Source organism: Miscanthus floridulus, chromosome 17 (assembly GCF_019320115.1).
Source record: "Miscanthus floridulus cultivar M001 chromosome 17, ASM1932011v1, whole genome shotgun sequence".
NCBI classification, from domain to species: Eukaryota; Viridiplantae; Streptophyta; class Magnoliopsida; order Poales; family Poaceae; genus Miscanthus; species Miscanthus floridulus.
In genome coordinates this window covers 62,262,245-62,279,052 of record NC_089596.1, presented here as the reverse complement: position 1 = coordinate 62,279,052, position 16,808 = coordinate 62,262,245, and the positions used below count along the sequence as shown (strand labels likewise).

At 42.3% G+C, this 16,808-nt stretch overlaps 1 protein-coding gene across 1 annotated transcript; it reads left to right on the top strand.

Moving 5' to 3' along the window:
* The first annotated feature begins 14,410 nt into the window (after window positions 1-14,410).
* On the top strand, window positions 14,411-16,463 carry LOC136518769 (pentatricopeptide repeat-containing protein At4g14170-like). Its single transcript, XM_066512463.1, has one exon. The coding sequence runs from the start codon at window positions 14,535-14,537 to the stop codon at window positions 15,732-15,734; it is 1,200 nt and encodes a 399-aa protein (XP_066368560.1). The 5' UTR covers window positions 14,411-14,534; the 3' UTR covers window positions 15,735-16,463.
* Window positions 16,464-16,808: the final 345 nt, after the last annotated feature.

The window sequence follows — 16,808 nt, the reverse complement described above, 5'->3', positions numbered from 1 at the left end:
CTTGATGCAGTCACGTAGAGTAGGCTTCCAATCATAGACCAATACAATTTTTGATCCACCATATTTCCACTTGCATCACTATCTAAGTTGCCATTGGTTCCCATTGGTGTGCTAATGGCCTTGCTATCACTCATGCCAAACTTCTTGATCATGTCCTTGATATACTTGCCTTGACTCACAAATGTACCATTCTTCAATTGCTTAATTTGAAGACCAAGGAAGTAACTTAACTCTCCAATCATGGACATCTCAAACTCATTAGCCATCATCTTTCCAAACTCTTCACAAAAGTCTTGATTGGTTGATCCAAATATGATATCATCAACATAGATTTGCAACACAAATAAGTCTTTGCCAATCTTCTTGATAAAAAGAGTGGTGCCGACCTTGCCCATCGTGAACCCTTTAGAGAGTAGGAAGTCCCTCAATCTCTCATACTATGCTCTAGGTGCTTGTTTCAATCCATACAATGCCTTCTTCAACTTGTACACATGGTTGGGCTTCTTGTCATCTTCAAAACTGGGAGGTTGCTCAACATATACTTCTTCATTGATATAACCATTGAGAAATGCACTCTTAACATCCATTTGATAGATCTTGATGTTGTGGGCACAAGCATAAGCTAGCAAGATTCTAATTGCTTCCAATCTAGCAACCGGGGCATATGTTTCTCCAAAGTCAAGACCTTCAACTTGTGTATAGCCTTGTGCTACCAATCTTGCTTTGTTACTTACTACTATCCCATCTTGATCTTGCTTGTTTCTAAAGACCCATTTGGTTCCAATCATATTGTGTCTCTTTGGTCTCTCTACTAATTCCCATACTTGATTTCTTGTGAAGTTATTCAATTGTTCATGCATAACATTCACCCAATCAACATCCTTCAATGCTTCATCTATCTTCTTTGATTCCATGGATGACACAAATGAGAAATGCTCACAAAATGAAGCCAATCTTGATCTAGTTTGTACACCTCTTGAAATATCACCAATGATAGTGTCCAATGGACGATCCCTTGCAACATTGGTTGGTTGGAGGATTGGAACTTGATTGCTTGTATTTACTTGATCATTGGGTTGAGATGATGTACTAGCCACTTGATCTTGTTCATTATCATGAGAGCCACTTATGCTAGCTTGATTTGTATCATCTTGCATATTTGAGTTAGAGATCACTTGCACTTGATCATCTTCATCATCATTGACTTGCCTAGGCCTCAATTCACCAATATCCATGTTCTTCATGGCATTTGAAAATTGAATGCCTCTAACATCTTACAAGTTCTCATTCTCTACTTGTGAACCCTTGGTTTCATCAAATTCAACATCATGAACTTCCTCAAGAGTACCACTATCCAAATTCCAAACTCTATATGCTTTGCTTGTAGTGGAATAACCAAGTAGGAATCCTTTATCACATTTCTTGTCAAACTTGCCCAATCTAGTGCCTTTCTTCAAGATATAGCATTTGCAACCAAAGACCCAATAATATGCAATGTTGGGCTTTCTACAATTCAAGAGCTCATATGGTGTCTTCTCTTTCAATGGGTGCCAATAGAGATGGTTGCTACAATAGCAAGCTATGTTGATAGCTTCGGCCCAAAAAGATTGACTCATATTATACTCACTGATCATAGACCTTGCCATATCAATGAGTGTTCTATTCTTCCTCTCAACAAGGCCATTTAATTGTGGAGTGTACTTGGTCGAGAATTGATGTCTAATTCTAAATTCATCACACAACTCATTAATTTTAGTGTTCTTGAACTCACTACCATTGTCACTTCCAACTCTCTTGATGGTTGTTTCAAACTCATTGTGAATGCCCTTGACAAATGATTTGAATGTTGCAAACACATCACTTTTGTCCACTAGAAAGAATACCCATATGTATCTAGTATAATTATTCACTATCACAAAGCCATATTTATTACCACCAATGCTAGTGTATTGAGTTGGTCCAAACAAATCCATGTGCAATAACTCAAAAGCTTTACTAGTGCTCATCATGCTTTTCTTAGGATGGGTGTTTCCAACTTGTTTGCCGGCTTGACAAGAGGTATAAAGCTTATCCTTTTCAAACACATCTTTCACGCCTCTAACCAAGTCATGCTTAACCAATCTATTCAATTGTTTCATTCCAACATGACTAAGCCTTCTATGCTATAACCAACCCATGCTAGATTAGTGAACAAGCATGTAGATAATCTAGCTTCACTAGCATTGAAATCAACCAAGTATAGATTCTCATATCTAAAGCCTTTGAAGATCAAGTTAGAGCCATCTACACTTATGATCTCTATATCATCTACCCCAAATATGTATTTGAATCCAAGATAACAAAGTTGAGCCACGGATAGCAAATTGAAGTTCAAGCTCTCTACTAGCAACACATTAGATATGCTCATGTCATTGGATATTGCAATCTTACCAAGCCCTTTGACCTTGCCTTTGGCATTGTCACCAAATGTGATACTATCATAACCATCATTGCCATTGGTGTTGATTGAGTTGAACATTCTTACATCACCGGTCATGTGTTGAGTGCACCCACTATCAAGAACCCAATGCCTTCCTCTGGCTTTGTAATTGACCTACAAAAGAAGATCAATTCTTTTTAGGTACCCAAACTTACTTGGGTCCTTGAAGGTTAGTCACTAAGCTCTTTGGTACCCAAATGGCTTTCTTCTTTGAGCCCATCCATGGTTTACCAATAAACTTAGCCTTCACACCATGTGTACCCTTTTACATAGAAAGAATCAAGCTTAATGGAGGACACATTAGCATGTAACTTCTTGTTTATGCACTTTTTCTCTACATGACCAACTTGCTTGCAACTAGTGCAAAACCGACCATTGTTCTTCATTGTGAGGAGCAAAAGCCGCCTTGCCTTTCTTGGTGGTATAGCCCAATCTCTCTATGTAGAGAGAAGCTCTTTGGCTACCCAAACACATAAGTAAGCAGTCCTCACCACCATAAGCCTTAGCCAAGGTGCGAGTGAGCTTATTGATCTCCTTCTTGAGGTTCTCATTCTCAACCATTAGTGAGGCATCACAAGTGAAACCATCACTACTAGATGAGGTGGAAGTGGAAGTACTACAAGAAGGGTTAGTAGGAGGAACAATGATAGGCATAGATAATGATTCATTAATTATATCACAAGTTAAGCCTATATTGCAAGTTTCAACATGCTTCTTTTTATTTTGCTCTTCAAGCAAAGAGGAATGAGCTTTTTCAAGCTTCTTGTGAGCCTTTCCAAGCTTCTCATGGGCTTCCTCTAGCCTCTCATGAGATGCATTGAGCTCATCAAAGGCTTGCTTAAGGGCTTTTAGTTCCTTACGCAAGCTTTTGCATTCCCTTCTCTTATTGCCAAAGTGTTCTTTAGCATCTTCTAGCATGTCCAATAGTTCATCCTTAGTAGGTTCATCATCATCACTATCACTTTCACTTTCATTTTCATTTTCCTTATCAAGTTCCTCATCACTTCCATCATCACAATTTTGTACCTTAGTGCCTTAGCCATGAAGCATGATGGAGTGTCGAAGAGAGAAGGCTTCTCATTGATTGCAATGCTTGTAAGTGCCTTCTTCTTGGTGGTCTTGTCATCATCACTATCATCATCATCACTTAAGGAAGCATCACTATCCCAAGTGACCACATATGAACCACCCTTCTTCTTCTTGAAGGTCATCTTGTCCTTCTTCTCTTTCTTTTCCTTTTTGTCCTTCTTGTTCTTCTTGTTGTCATCATCATTGTTGCTATTGTATGGACATTGAGCAACAAGATAATCTTTGCTTCCACATTTGAAGCACCTTCTTGACTCTTCCTTGTTCTTGGATGAAGATTTCTTTCTTCTAGCACTGTACCCTTTCTTTATCATGAACTTGCCAAATTTCTTGACAAAGAGAGCCATCTTCTCATCATCATCATCATCCCATGAGCCATCATCTTCACTTGATGTTTCTTGCTTAGCCTTGCCCTTGGATGATGTGGCCTTGAATGCCACACTCTTCTTCTTCTCATCTTTCTTCTCCTTTTCTTCCTTCTCATCATCATCTCTATATGTATCATCGGTCATTATATCTCCCAACACTTGGTTTGGTGTCATGGTATCCAAACCACTCCTCACTAGAATGGTGACCAATGTGCCAAATCTTAAAGGCAAGCATCTCAAGAACTTGTGGGAGAAGTCCTTGTCCTTCACCTCTTCTCCAAGTGCTTTGAGATCATTGACAAGCACTTGAAGCCTATGGAACATCTCTGGCATACTCTCATCCTCCTTCATCTTGAAGCTTGCAAACTTCTCTTTGAGAATGTATGCCTTTGCACCCTTCATGGCTTGAGTGCCCTCAAATGATTCCTCCAATTTCTTCCATGCCTCATGAGCTCTCTCAATATTCTTGATTTGCTCAAATATTCTTTCATCCAAAGCATCATGGATGGCACTAAGAGCAATGTCATTATTTTGGAGTAGTATTTCTCTGGCGGCAATGGGAGCCTCTTCATCTTTAATCTCAATCTTTGTCTCTACCACCTTCCAAACCTTCCTATTGATTGACTTGATATAAGTTGTCATCTTAGCCTTCCAATAGGGATAGTTGGAGCCGTCAAATTGGGGTGGCTTCTTTGTGTTGTTGATTTGAGCCATTTTTACACCGAAGGTTGTTAAGCCTCAAATCACGGTGACCTCGGCTCTGATACCACTTGAAAGGTCCTAATGGCTAGAGGGGGGTGAATAGCCTAATAAAAAATTATACAACAACACTTAGCAAACCGGTTAGACAATTATGAGGCAAAGCAAGTGTTGCGCTAGCCTACTAAAATTTTAAGCCACCTACCACAATTCTAGTTTATATAGTTTCTATCCACATAATAGCTATGTCACTACACTAAGTTAGTGTGCTCTCAAAGGCTAACTAAAGAGCCACACTGATATAGACTAGGCCCGATCTTCCGATAGGTATGATAGCGTCGATTGGTGGAGACTTGATGTTCACGATCTAGGCTTCAAACCAAGGTTGATTTGGACCCCTGCAACCGTTACACCACTGCTCTATTGGTTATCAGCCACGCGAACATGATTGACCTCGTCGAGAAGGCTTTCCTGCAAGCGAATCGAGAACACAAACAAGAATAGGATAAACGCAATCTGAAATTGCAAATAAATATGAGGCTTATGATAATAAGAAGGAGTTCAAGTCTTTATTCGAAAGGACTAATCGCCACAGGCGAACAAGATCAAGAACTGGGGCCCTGATTCACAGCAAGCAGCCTTGGCGGCACAGTTGCAGGAAAATGACGTATGTTTCGCAAGGAAATCAAGAACTAAACAAAACCCAAACCCTAAGGGGAGCGGCGTCTACTATTTATAGAGTCTTGGGCGTCACCCCCCTAGATGTGCCCCCTAATGATCCCAAACACGATACACGGTCCAACGGACCAAAAGACGGTGTCGCAGCACCCTGGTAGATTCTGGATGCTGATTTGCTTTGATGATTCCTATTGATTCCAAAGGTCTTTTGATGTAAGACCACTTGGATTGGCTTCCTTATCAAATTATCTTTCCAACCATATGTGGATCATCAAAAACGGAGTCCGGATGCGTCCTGGGTGACTAGTTTAAGATAGACTGGTCCTGGAGGTCGAGGCAGACTCGAACTTGAGTTGCTTTGGGCCTCCACCTCGGGGACTCAAACTGAATTAGCCTCGGGCCTCCTTCTTGACTTGGACACCCATGCTGGCCTCCTATCCCTCCATACCATGTGCCAAACATGGTCATATGCATGGGTGTCATGTCCTCATCATCCTCCCCTTCTTGACGAAAAGCCGTCCTCAGCGTCGATTGTGCTTGAAACTGATCCTGCACAACACAAAGGAGAACAGGGTTGTGAAGACAAAGGGAACTGAAATAATTGTGAGAAGGAACATGACCATGTTTCCAAGTTTCTAGCATGTCATCTCGCATAAAAATTTTAGCAAGCATGTAGACTCCATGATCCGAATGCACACGATGTATGTCAACACTATCCTACAATAGATTAGAACTAACCAAAGACAATGCAGGAATAGATGGTCTAGCAGACATAGGTAGCAACCAACAATGCTCCCCTTCTTGGAAGTGAACTTGTTTCTTTAATGAACATGAGAAAATGTTTGTATTATTATAGCTGCCCTCTAAACGATCATAATCTTGTACAACAAAAGGAGAATTCATATTACTACGAATGTATACTCGATGTATCATATATTGTCCCTTGTTGTTATATTTACCAATAACATGATATGTGTGTTTAGAAAACCAAGGCAAATCAACATATTTAAAAAGGCTCTCCTCCAAATAATCTAGGTTACACAAAATATTCAAATTCAATGTAACCCAAAGTATGTAAAGAAGACAACAGTTTGAACTCATCAGTTTTAGTATCAATATGAATAATATGTTTATTTTCAACACAAGTGACTAGTTCCAAAACATGTAAAACTGAAGCATCATCAACCAATTTATTTTTATCACAAGGAACTTCAAACAAATTATTATGGGACAAAGATAAATCAAGAGAGGGTTCCACTAACAATTGCTCTATGATAGCATAGTTTGTGGAAAAATTTAGTACATTAAAATAATTCTCACCTTCCGTTAGTGTAGCACCATGGGTATTACCTGTGTTCTTAGTAGGAGTAATAGGTGCATTGTGAAGTGATGGTTCCAAATTTGCATATGAGGTTGTGAGCTCCTCATTTTCTTTCATGTCATCCTCTCGCTTATGTACATTATCCTACAGAAGGTTAGTCATAGCAAGAGGAATAACAACAGACTCTTCCTCTAAATGGTGCACCTCAGCATATGAAGTCAAAACAGGAGGTGGATTAACGAAAGTTTCTTGCATAAGAAGTTTCATATCATTCCAAGTTTGAGGTTTATCAGAAGGATCTAAAGACTCCCACTAAGATAAAGTAGAATGTCACAAAACACTAGCTGCATTTTTTACCTTCCTCCTTGGACACATAAAGCAAGTAGCAAATATGTTATCTATGACAATTTCCCACTCCATGTACTCATCAGCACCTATACCATCATAAGTCGGTGGATACGAACAACCTATCATTATTAGAAGACAACAAAAGACAACACAAAAGTATTATCCCTATCAACTACTTAGGTTATGGACAAGGAAAAACAAGGCACTCAACTCTCAAGCATCTTACCATGGTCTTACAAGTGTTCTTACCAAAGCAACAGGCGGTGCAATCGGTCGGTGGCTGTGATACCGTTGTAACTTGAGTGTAACAGTTGTAAGGCGAACCTGTACTTGATTAGAAGAAAATGGAGCTTGGATAGAAATAATATAGTAGCAAGGAATAGCAATAATTTAATTCAGAAATTGTAAGATTGAAAAGTAGTCCCAAGCTAGTCTATGTCGCTGGCTTAAACTTGTCTTGGACCTAGTTCAAGCAAGCAACACAATACAACTCAGCACAAGGACTCAAAAGGATGCAAGCACTTCTGAACTTTTTTTTACTTTCTTTTTCTTTCCTTCTTTATTTTTTTCTCTCTTTTTTTAGGTGCGGCTTTTTTCCCTTCTTTTGGTTTTTGCACCTCTTTGCCTTTAACTCTTTCTTTTTTTACTTAGAAAAGTGCTGCAAAATCAATTGTAAATAAAAATATCAAGAAGCTGCATTGTAGCGTGATCTAAACTCTTGGCCAACAAAGCAATATTAGCAGTAGGACTGCCTAGGCGTGGACACCCTGATAGGAACTTTTCTTTTGGATTAGCGCAAGGAAAAACCAAAGAGATGTCCAACAAGGATCATAACTAACCAATGGTAGAAAATCTTGTGTGCATATTATTTCCAAAGGAGACTATAACTACCAATTAATGATTTCCTTTCTTTCTAACTGTGCACAAGAATAATCCACCAGCTACAACCGTGGAGATTAGATGAGATATCCTTTTTAAACGTGGAAATAAGGATCATGATAAAGATTTGTACTATATGTCTCTCTCAACTTGACTTATTCTTTTCCCTCAATTTGCTCATGTAACAACCAATAGGGATGCAAGATTTGGCGAAAAGGAACAAACTATCACTACACTGGAAGACAAGACTTGACACTAGACCAAGAACAAGATCAGAAAACAATGAACACTAAGACGCGGCGAGGGACAACAGTTCAATAAAGCAAATTGAAATTAAAAAAATTGCAAAGGCACAACGAGGCTATAGGACAGAGAATATGTGGCAGTGTATATTTTTTTAGCTTTTTGTGGACTATAGGTAATGCAAAAATAGTAACAATCTAAAGGAGAAAACAAAGTTATACCTAACGGGCAACAAGGTCTCTGATACCACTTGATGTAGACTAGGCCCGATCTTCCGATAGGTATGATACCATCAATTGGTGGAGACTCGACGTTCACGATCTGGGCTTCAAACCAAGGTTGATTCAGACCCCTACAACCGTTACACCACTGCTCCGTTGGTTATCAACCACGCGAACGCGATTGACCTCGCCGAGAAGGCTTTCCTGCAAGCGAATCGAGAACACAAGCAAGAACGGGATAAACGCAATCTGAAATTGCAAATAAATATGAGGCTTATGATAATGAGAAGGAGTTCAAGTCTTTATTTGAAAGGACTAATTGCCATAGGCGAACAAGATCAAGAACTGGGGTCCTGATTCACAGCAAGCAGCCTTGGCGGCATAGTTGCAGGAAAACGACGTCTGTTTCACAAGGAAATCAAGAACTAAACAAAACCCAAACCCTAAGGAGAGCGATGGCTGCTATTTATAGAGTCTTGGGTGTCACCCCCCCGGGACGTGCCCCCTAATGATCCCAAACACGATACACGGTCCAACGGACCAAAAGACGGTGTCGCAGCACCCTGGCAGATTCTGGATGCTGACTTGTTTCGACGATTCCCATTGATTCCAAAGGTCTTTTGACGTGAGACTACTTGGATTGACTTCCTTATCAAATTAGCTTTCCAACCATATGTGGATCATCGAAAACGGAGTCCGAATGCGTCCTGGGTGACTAGTTTAAGGTAGACTGGTCCTGGAGGCCGAGGCAAACTCGAACTTGAGTGGCTTTAGGCCTCCACCTCGGGGACTCGAACTGAATTAGCCTCGGGCCTCCTTCTTGACTTGGACACCCATGCTGGCCTCCTACCCTTCCATACCATGCACCAAACATGGTCATATGCATGGGTGTCATGTCCTCATCACACACTAACCAAACTAACAAGCTCTTACAACTAGCTACACTAAAGAGCTTGACAACTAGTTTGCGGTAATATAAAGAGAGTGAGCAAGAAGGTTATACCACCATGTCAAGGAGGGAGCCAATCAATTACAAGAGTGAATAACAATGAAGACCAATCACCTCGGAATCAAATGATGAACACAATGATTTTTACCGAGGTTCACTTGCTTGCCGGCAAGCTACTCCTCGTTGTGGCGATTCACTCACTTGGAGGTTCACGCGCTAATTGGCATCATACGCCAAACCCTCAATTGGGTGTCGCAAAACCAACACAAGATGAGGATCACACAAGCCACGAGCAATTCACTAGAGTACCTTTTGGCTCTCCACCGGGGAAAGGTCAAGAACCCCTCACAATCACCACGATCGGAGCCGGAGACAATCACCACCCTCAGCTCGATGATCCTCACTGCTCCAAGCAATCTAGGTGGTGGCAACCACCAAGAGTAACAAGTGAATCCCGTAGCAAAACACGAACACCAAGTGCCTCTAGATGCAAACACTCAAGCAATGCACTTGGATTCTCTCCCAATCTCACAAAGATGATGAATCAATGATGGAGATGAGTGGGAGGGCTTTGGCTAAGCTCACAAGGTTGCTATGTCAATGCAAATGGCCAAGAGAGTGAGCTTGAGCCAGCCATGGAGCTTAAGTAGAAGCCCCCACAAAATAGAGTCATTATACCCCTTCACTGGGCACAACACGGGGTGACCGAACGCTCCGGTCATATTGACCGGACGCTAGACCTCAGCATTCGGTCACGCGATGCGTGCCACATGTCCCCTCTCTTCAAATGTTGATCATCCGATCTCAATGGTCAAGTGATGACCGGACGCAACAGCTCAAAGTGACCGGACGCTGAACCCTAGCATCCGGTCATTTCCAGTAAGCATCCAGAGACGACTTTTCACGATCGAACGCGTCCAGTCATGCTCGACCGTTCACACCCAGTGGCCGGTCACATGGCGACTCCCATGTGTGCTGCCACGTTAGCAGGACTGGACGCACCCTGTCAGCGTCCGGTCAGTTTGTGACCCAGCGTCCGGTCAAAGACCGACGCTGCGCGTCTTTGCAGCTTCTACTGATCGGACGCACCGGTCCAACCGAGGCTAGCGTCCGGTCACTGCGTGACCAACTCCTTTTCAACTCTATCTCCTTCACCTTTGCTCAAATGTACCAACCACCAAGTGTATCACCTTGTGCACATGTGTTAGCATATTTTCACAAACATTTTCAAGGGTGTTAGCACTCCACTAGATCCTAAATGCATATGCAATGAGTTAGAGCATCTAGTGGCACTTTGATAACCGCATTTTGATATGAGTTTCACCCCTCTTAATAGTACGGCTATCGATCCTAAATGTGATCATACTCACTAAGTGTCTCGATTACCAAAACAAAATGGCTCCTACCATTTATACCTTTGTCTTGAGCCATTTGTTTTTTCTCTTTCTTCTTTTCAAGTCCAAGCACTTGATCATCACCATGGCATCGCCATCTTCATGTCATGATCTTCATTTGCTTCATCACTTGGATTGTGCTACCTATCTTATGATCACTTGATAAACTAGGTTAGCACTTAGGGTTTCATCAATTCACCAAAACCAAACTAGAGCTTTCACTCATGGTCACGAGCGGCCTTGGAACCCTTACGGAATAGATGATCATTAATGGTTAATGATGAAGAACACTAATGATATGGATGATGAAGATGCTCACTAATGGTTAATTGGTTATGCTATTCATTATTCATGTTTACCTGATCATGTGTTTACATGGGCTTGTGATAAACTTGTTGCCACCCAATTGCTAAAAGATGACTCATTATAAGCTAATCGCAGTTAAACCAGTGTTAGCCTTTTGAGTCTCATGAACCCCATGTTATATTTGTTGAGTACGACATGTACTTACGCTTGCTTTATTTTTCACATATATGGATAAAAATCCTAGATGGGTACCAGATTGTTAGAGTTTGGAGGAATTAGGCTTGTGATCAACCAGACAATTGTCCCTATAGAATTGGAGTCTTCACCCAAAGATCAGAGTTGTCTTTCCACTATTTGATGTCTAAGGTTACATCCTTTATACTAAGTACATTATATATTGAGCATTGTCTTTTGATATTACCCTTATTTGTAGCTATATATGAGATTTGACTTCCTGGGCTCACATATGATGCGTATCTTGTTTTGTTCTTAAAACCGGGTGCTACAAAAACACTTGAGCTAAAACCTACGTGGCACTGAAGACACGTCAATGTCCACCTTGGCGAACACATGGCGACTCAAATCTGTGACAGAGAAAATCCTACGTGGAAGCTATCCATGATGGCAAAAATCGTCACAGGTTACCGGGCTCAGCCCGGCCTAGAGTAGGCTAAGTGGACTTCTAGGGGATCCATGACGGTAAAAAACCATCACAGATGGCTCGCAGCCAATCTGTGACGCTCGATATATGACAAAAAAATTTCGTCATGGATGGCGTTCTATGACGAATCTTAGGGCTTTTGTGACGAAAGCAATCCGTCGTGTATCAACATATTTTTTGTGGTGATCATGTTAATGTCACTTTATTGTTTATCCTATATATATAATCATGTTAGTGTAGAAACATGGAATGACACTTGTGTTCATAGTAAATAGGATAGGTAGTTATATGACACATGTGTTGTCGTCAAAGTCATTTGAACTTCTAAGTAGTGTGGCTCATCAACATAGAATAAATATAGTAGATAACGAGAGCCTCTAATAGAAAATAAACATAAAAAGGGGACCATAGAAGATTCAAATAATTCTAATGTAGGCACCATGAGAGAGAGCATGATCTTAGGAAAATCTAAAGTCGGTTTCATATTTTTCCAAGGTCAAAAATTTTCTACGAATTATCTACATTAAATAAATTTTAGAATTTTTAATTGCATAATATTTTCAAATTTGGACTAACAAATTTCCTGAGACCAACAAACTATCCAATTTTAAGCAAGAGTTGAGGGGGGTCAAAAGGACTTTTTCCATATTTTGCCCAACAATTTTAGAAGTGGGTTGCAAGGTGGTTTCTTACTTTTTTAGTTAAAATATATCCAGTAATACCTAATATGGTTTTTAAACCATGAAAAATGTCTCTAAGCTTCTAAACATTTTAAGAAAATTCTAGGGATAATTTTGAGCTCTTGAAAGTATATCTAAAAACTTCAAAACATTATATTTAGGTTTAGGAAAATGGAAAAAATGCTTACAAAAATCTAGAAAATTCCCTAAACATTTTAATCGATATAAACATGTTTTGAAAAATTTCCACATAAAAACACCACATACAATTGGCACGAATGTACTCGGCATTAAATGTATGTTGCATTGCTTTTCTATTGCACCTCATATTTTTGTTATAAAAAGTTTTTAAAACATATTTAAACATCAATTAGAATGTATGGAAATTTTTGATTTTATATTGTATTTTTTCCAAGAGATGAATATATTTTTAGAAGCTAATAAAGATATTTACATGGGCTCTAAATATTATTATTTGGATTTTGTTTTATCCTAATGTGTCTTAAAGGTTTTCTTTTTGGAATTTTTAGAAGCTTAGAAATTTTTCCAAGTTCAAAATTATTTGAGTTTTTAACTAAGAAAGGAAGAAACCGCCTTACAAAATCACTTTTAAACCAAGTAGATTTTAAACATAAAATATCTGATTTTAGAGTTTGTATAATGTTGGAAGGTTAGAGCAACTCCAAGAGACTCTCTCTACACTACTACATAAAAAACTTATGCGAGGCGTTTGGGAATAAGCCTCAGAGACGGGCGGACATTTCAACCGCCTCAGTTAATGCCTAGGATTAACCGAGGCGGATATTTTTATTAATCGAGGTGGTCACAATCAATCACCTCGTAAAATTGATTTACCGAGGCGGTTAAAAAATAACCATCTCCTAAAATCTATTAACCGAGACGGGCAAAAATGCCTCCATTTTCGGAGGCGGGGCCCACCTCGGTTAATATGGCCAAGCCCACCCACAATCCATCTCGGCCCATCATGGCCCGACACCACGTCACAGTATATATATGCAAGAATGAAACCCTAGCACTCACTCTCTCCCTCACCCGGCGGCTTGCGTCCCTCGCTCTCTCATACGCGACTCCATCTCTCCCTCGCAACTGCTTCTCCTCTTCCGCAGTCCCGCTGCCTCTATCTCCACCAGATCCCATGACTCTCTTTGCTTCGGCCTCCCTCTCCCTCTCCACTCCGGCCTCCCTCTCCTTCTCCCTCTCTACTCCTCCAGCGACGGTGCGACACCTTCTTCGGCGACTGCGCAGCGTGGGGTGCGAGGCCCCTCCTTCAACGGCGAAGGCGCGGCCCCTCCCTCACCTCAGATCCGGTGAAGGGCGCCCCTCCCTCACCCTAGAGCACCTCCACCACCGCCCCTAGCTGGATCTCATGGAAGGCGGCTGGATCCGGTGGAGGGTGACCGGATCCAGTGGAGGGCGGTCGGATCTATGGCGAGCCACCCCCTGGCGGCGGATCTAGGGCCAGTACGCTCCCCAGTAGTAGATCCACGGTCGATGAGGCCGGATCCGACGGAGGGGTGGCTGGATCCGGTGGCGGGTAGGCGGATCCGACGGGCGAGGCAGGCGGTGCTCCTCTAGCTAGCCACGGCGGCGACGGCCCATGCATGGGCTCGGCAGGCCCATGGGTGGGCTCGCTGGGCTTGTCCATGAGTTTTGATTTTTATTATTATTTTTATTTGATTTACCGAGGCGGGTGACCAACCGCCTCCGTTAAGACCGGATTTACCGTGACCTTTCCGCAGAGGCGGACAGGGTGTCCACCTCGGTTAATCGTTTTTGTCCGCTCGGTTAAGTTTTCTGTAGTAGTGCCATTTTCGTCGATAACTTCTTCAATTGATTATCAAATATAGTTATCTTCTATTCTGGATTTCTCTACCTGCAGTGCAAAAATGATATAGAAAAAATATTAGAGAGTGGAGAGATATAGAAAATAATTTGTATGCAAATGGTTCTCTAAATGATATAATTTAGAGAGTAAGCTTTTAAAAAAAACTCTTAGACATGCTCTAAAATATGTTTTTCTTAATAAAACTCAGGACTCAAGCAGCGAGCGACGCCACACTCCCAGCCCAATCGCAATTCGCACAGGTTCAGGCCCACTTCTTCTCGTCGCTCCCAACTCCCTGCCGCGCGGCCGGCGAGACGGCGGTCCTTGGTGCGTTGCCAGCACCCAGCAGGCAAACGCTAACCGCGCTGGATGCCGGATGCCGCCCGGCCCCGCCACCACGCTTGCCTCCTTCAACTCCCTCCTCGCGTCGCTTGCGCGCTCCGGCCGCCCCGCGCAGGCGCTCCGCACGTTCCGGGACATGCTCGCGCGGGGCGTCCGGCCGGACCACTTCACCCTGCCCCCCGTGCTCCGCTCCTGCACGCTCACCGGCGCCGCGGGCCTAGCTTCCACCTCCCACGCGCTCGTCGTCAAGCTCGGCGCCCAGGAAAACCTCTTCGTGGCGTCTGCGCTCGTGCTCTGTTACGCGGGCCTGTCGAACCTCCCCGACGCGCGGAGGCTGTTCGACAGAATGCTCGAGCGGGACGCGGTCCTGTGGACTTCCATGCTGTCCGCCTACGCTCAGGGTGGGGAACCAGACGCGGCGCTGCGATTCTTTGGTAGCATGGTGGCAGCAGGGATAGAGCTGGACGCGGTGGTCATGGTCAGCTTGCTGCTCGCTTGTGGGCAGCTCGGGTGGCGCCGCCATGGAAGAAGTGTGCACGCCTGCTGTTTCCGGAGGTTACTAGGGATGCCACTGCCCCTCGGGAACGCACTTGTGGACATGTATGTCAAGTGTGGGGACTTTGCATTCGCCGAGAGGGTGTTTGCTGGGATGCCTAGACGGGATGTTATCTCGTGGAGTGCTCTGATCCTTGGTCATGGTTTGAATGGGCATTCTGATGTTGCATTGAGACTCTTCGATAGAATGGCAGCTGAAGGAATCCAACCGAACTCAGTCACTTTTCTTGGGGCATTGTCAGCTTGTGCACATTCAGGCATGGTGGACAGAGCGTATGCAATCTTCAAGGGGATGAAACTGTGGGGTATTGAGCCTGAACGGAAACACTACTCTTGTATGGCTGACACGCTTGGGAGAGCAGGGCATGTTGTTGAGGCTGTGAAGCTCATAGAGGAAATGCCTTTTGAGCCTGACGAGGCCATGCTTGGAGGTGTACTGTCAGCCTGCCGAGTGCATGGAGAAATGGAGTCTGCTGAATTGGTTTCAAAGAGATTGATGGACATGTCTCCTGGAAAGAGTGGCTACTATGTGAGCTTGGCAAACATATATTCAGATGCTGGGAGGTATAGTGATGCAGAGAGAATAAGAGGCTTCATGAAAGAAGTTAAAGTCAATAAGCTTCCTGGATATAGTTCAGTTGAATTAGATGCTGATAGGTTCCATATAACGAGCAATTGAGTCTGAAGTGCTGCAACAAAATCTACTCTGTTGGGGCACACACCTCACTACTGCAGTGTATGCATTAAATTAAAGGGTAAAGAGAATAGAGTACGGTATACAATAGTGGAAGAAAGAGGGAATGAGATGCATTGGCAACTCAGCGTGAGTATACAATAGTTAGGCTCAGTGTTTCGTGTTACTGTATTGTGCTAAAATGTGAGGAAACCACTTCTTGAGATGATATGGACAGGTTGATAGAGATAAAGCATGATGGTCACAAATTGAAATCGCACAATCTTTCAGTGTCTTTAAGAAAGGAGAAAGAGACTGTCCACTATGTGTGGTTTGGAGGTTATAACAGCTTTTGAAACTGACATATGGCCTCCAGGTCTGTGGACACATGAGCAGAAATGTTTGGTCATGAGTCAAGACTCGTTCTATGTTCACAAGAAGTGGATGTCACTGTTGTGGGTTTGTTTGCTAATCTGTTCTCTGTCACAAGCCTTGTCTTACTATAGGACACGAGATGGTAAAATCTAAAATGATAGCTAAAGAGGGTTCTATTGACTACGTTAGTCACTTCATCTTATATGTAGTTAGCTAATAGGCATTGTGCTGGGTCTCAATTTTTCTGGTGTATTAAGTTTCTGCACAGTTTCTTGAATACTGCACAGTTCCCTGAGACAACTATTACATGAACCGAGAAGTATCTGCAATGTAATAATATTTGTACATGAACTCGTGAGGCAAAAGGTATGGAACTGAACTCAGACTGCACGTACTTTGATTTTCTTTTTCACAATAGTTTTCTCTGCATTGACACCTTTTGTTTACCCACCTAGAAATGGCCTTTCTTCCATTCATTCACATTAAGCAGAAATAGGGGTGATTACTCAGTTTGAGAACTTTGATGGCAATGCTGGTATATTAGTCACATGATTTTACTGAGTAAGTTCATTTGTAAATGGATAAATTCACATTTGAGACTCCCTGCCTAACAGGGAGATATGGCATGATGTTATACTATTTATTCACCTAAAAATGCATATAATATGTTAGCATGTCAACTGCCATCCTGGGGTAAACTTAAAT

What these genes read in the sequence shown, in the direction of transcription:
- LOC136518769 (XM_066512463.1), top strand. Translation starts at nt 14,535, where the DNA reads ATGCCGCCCGGCCCCGCCACCACGCTTGCCTCCTTCAACTCCCTCCTC.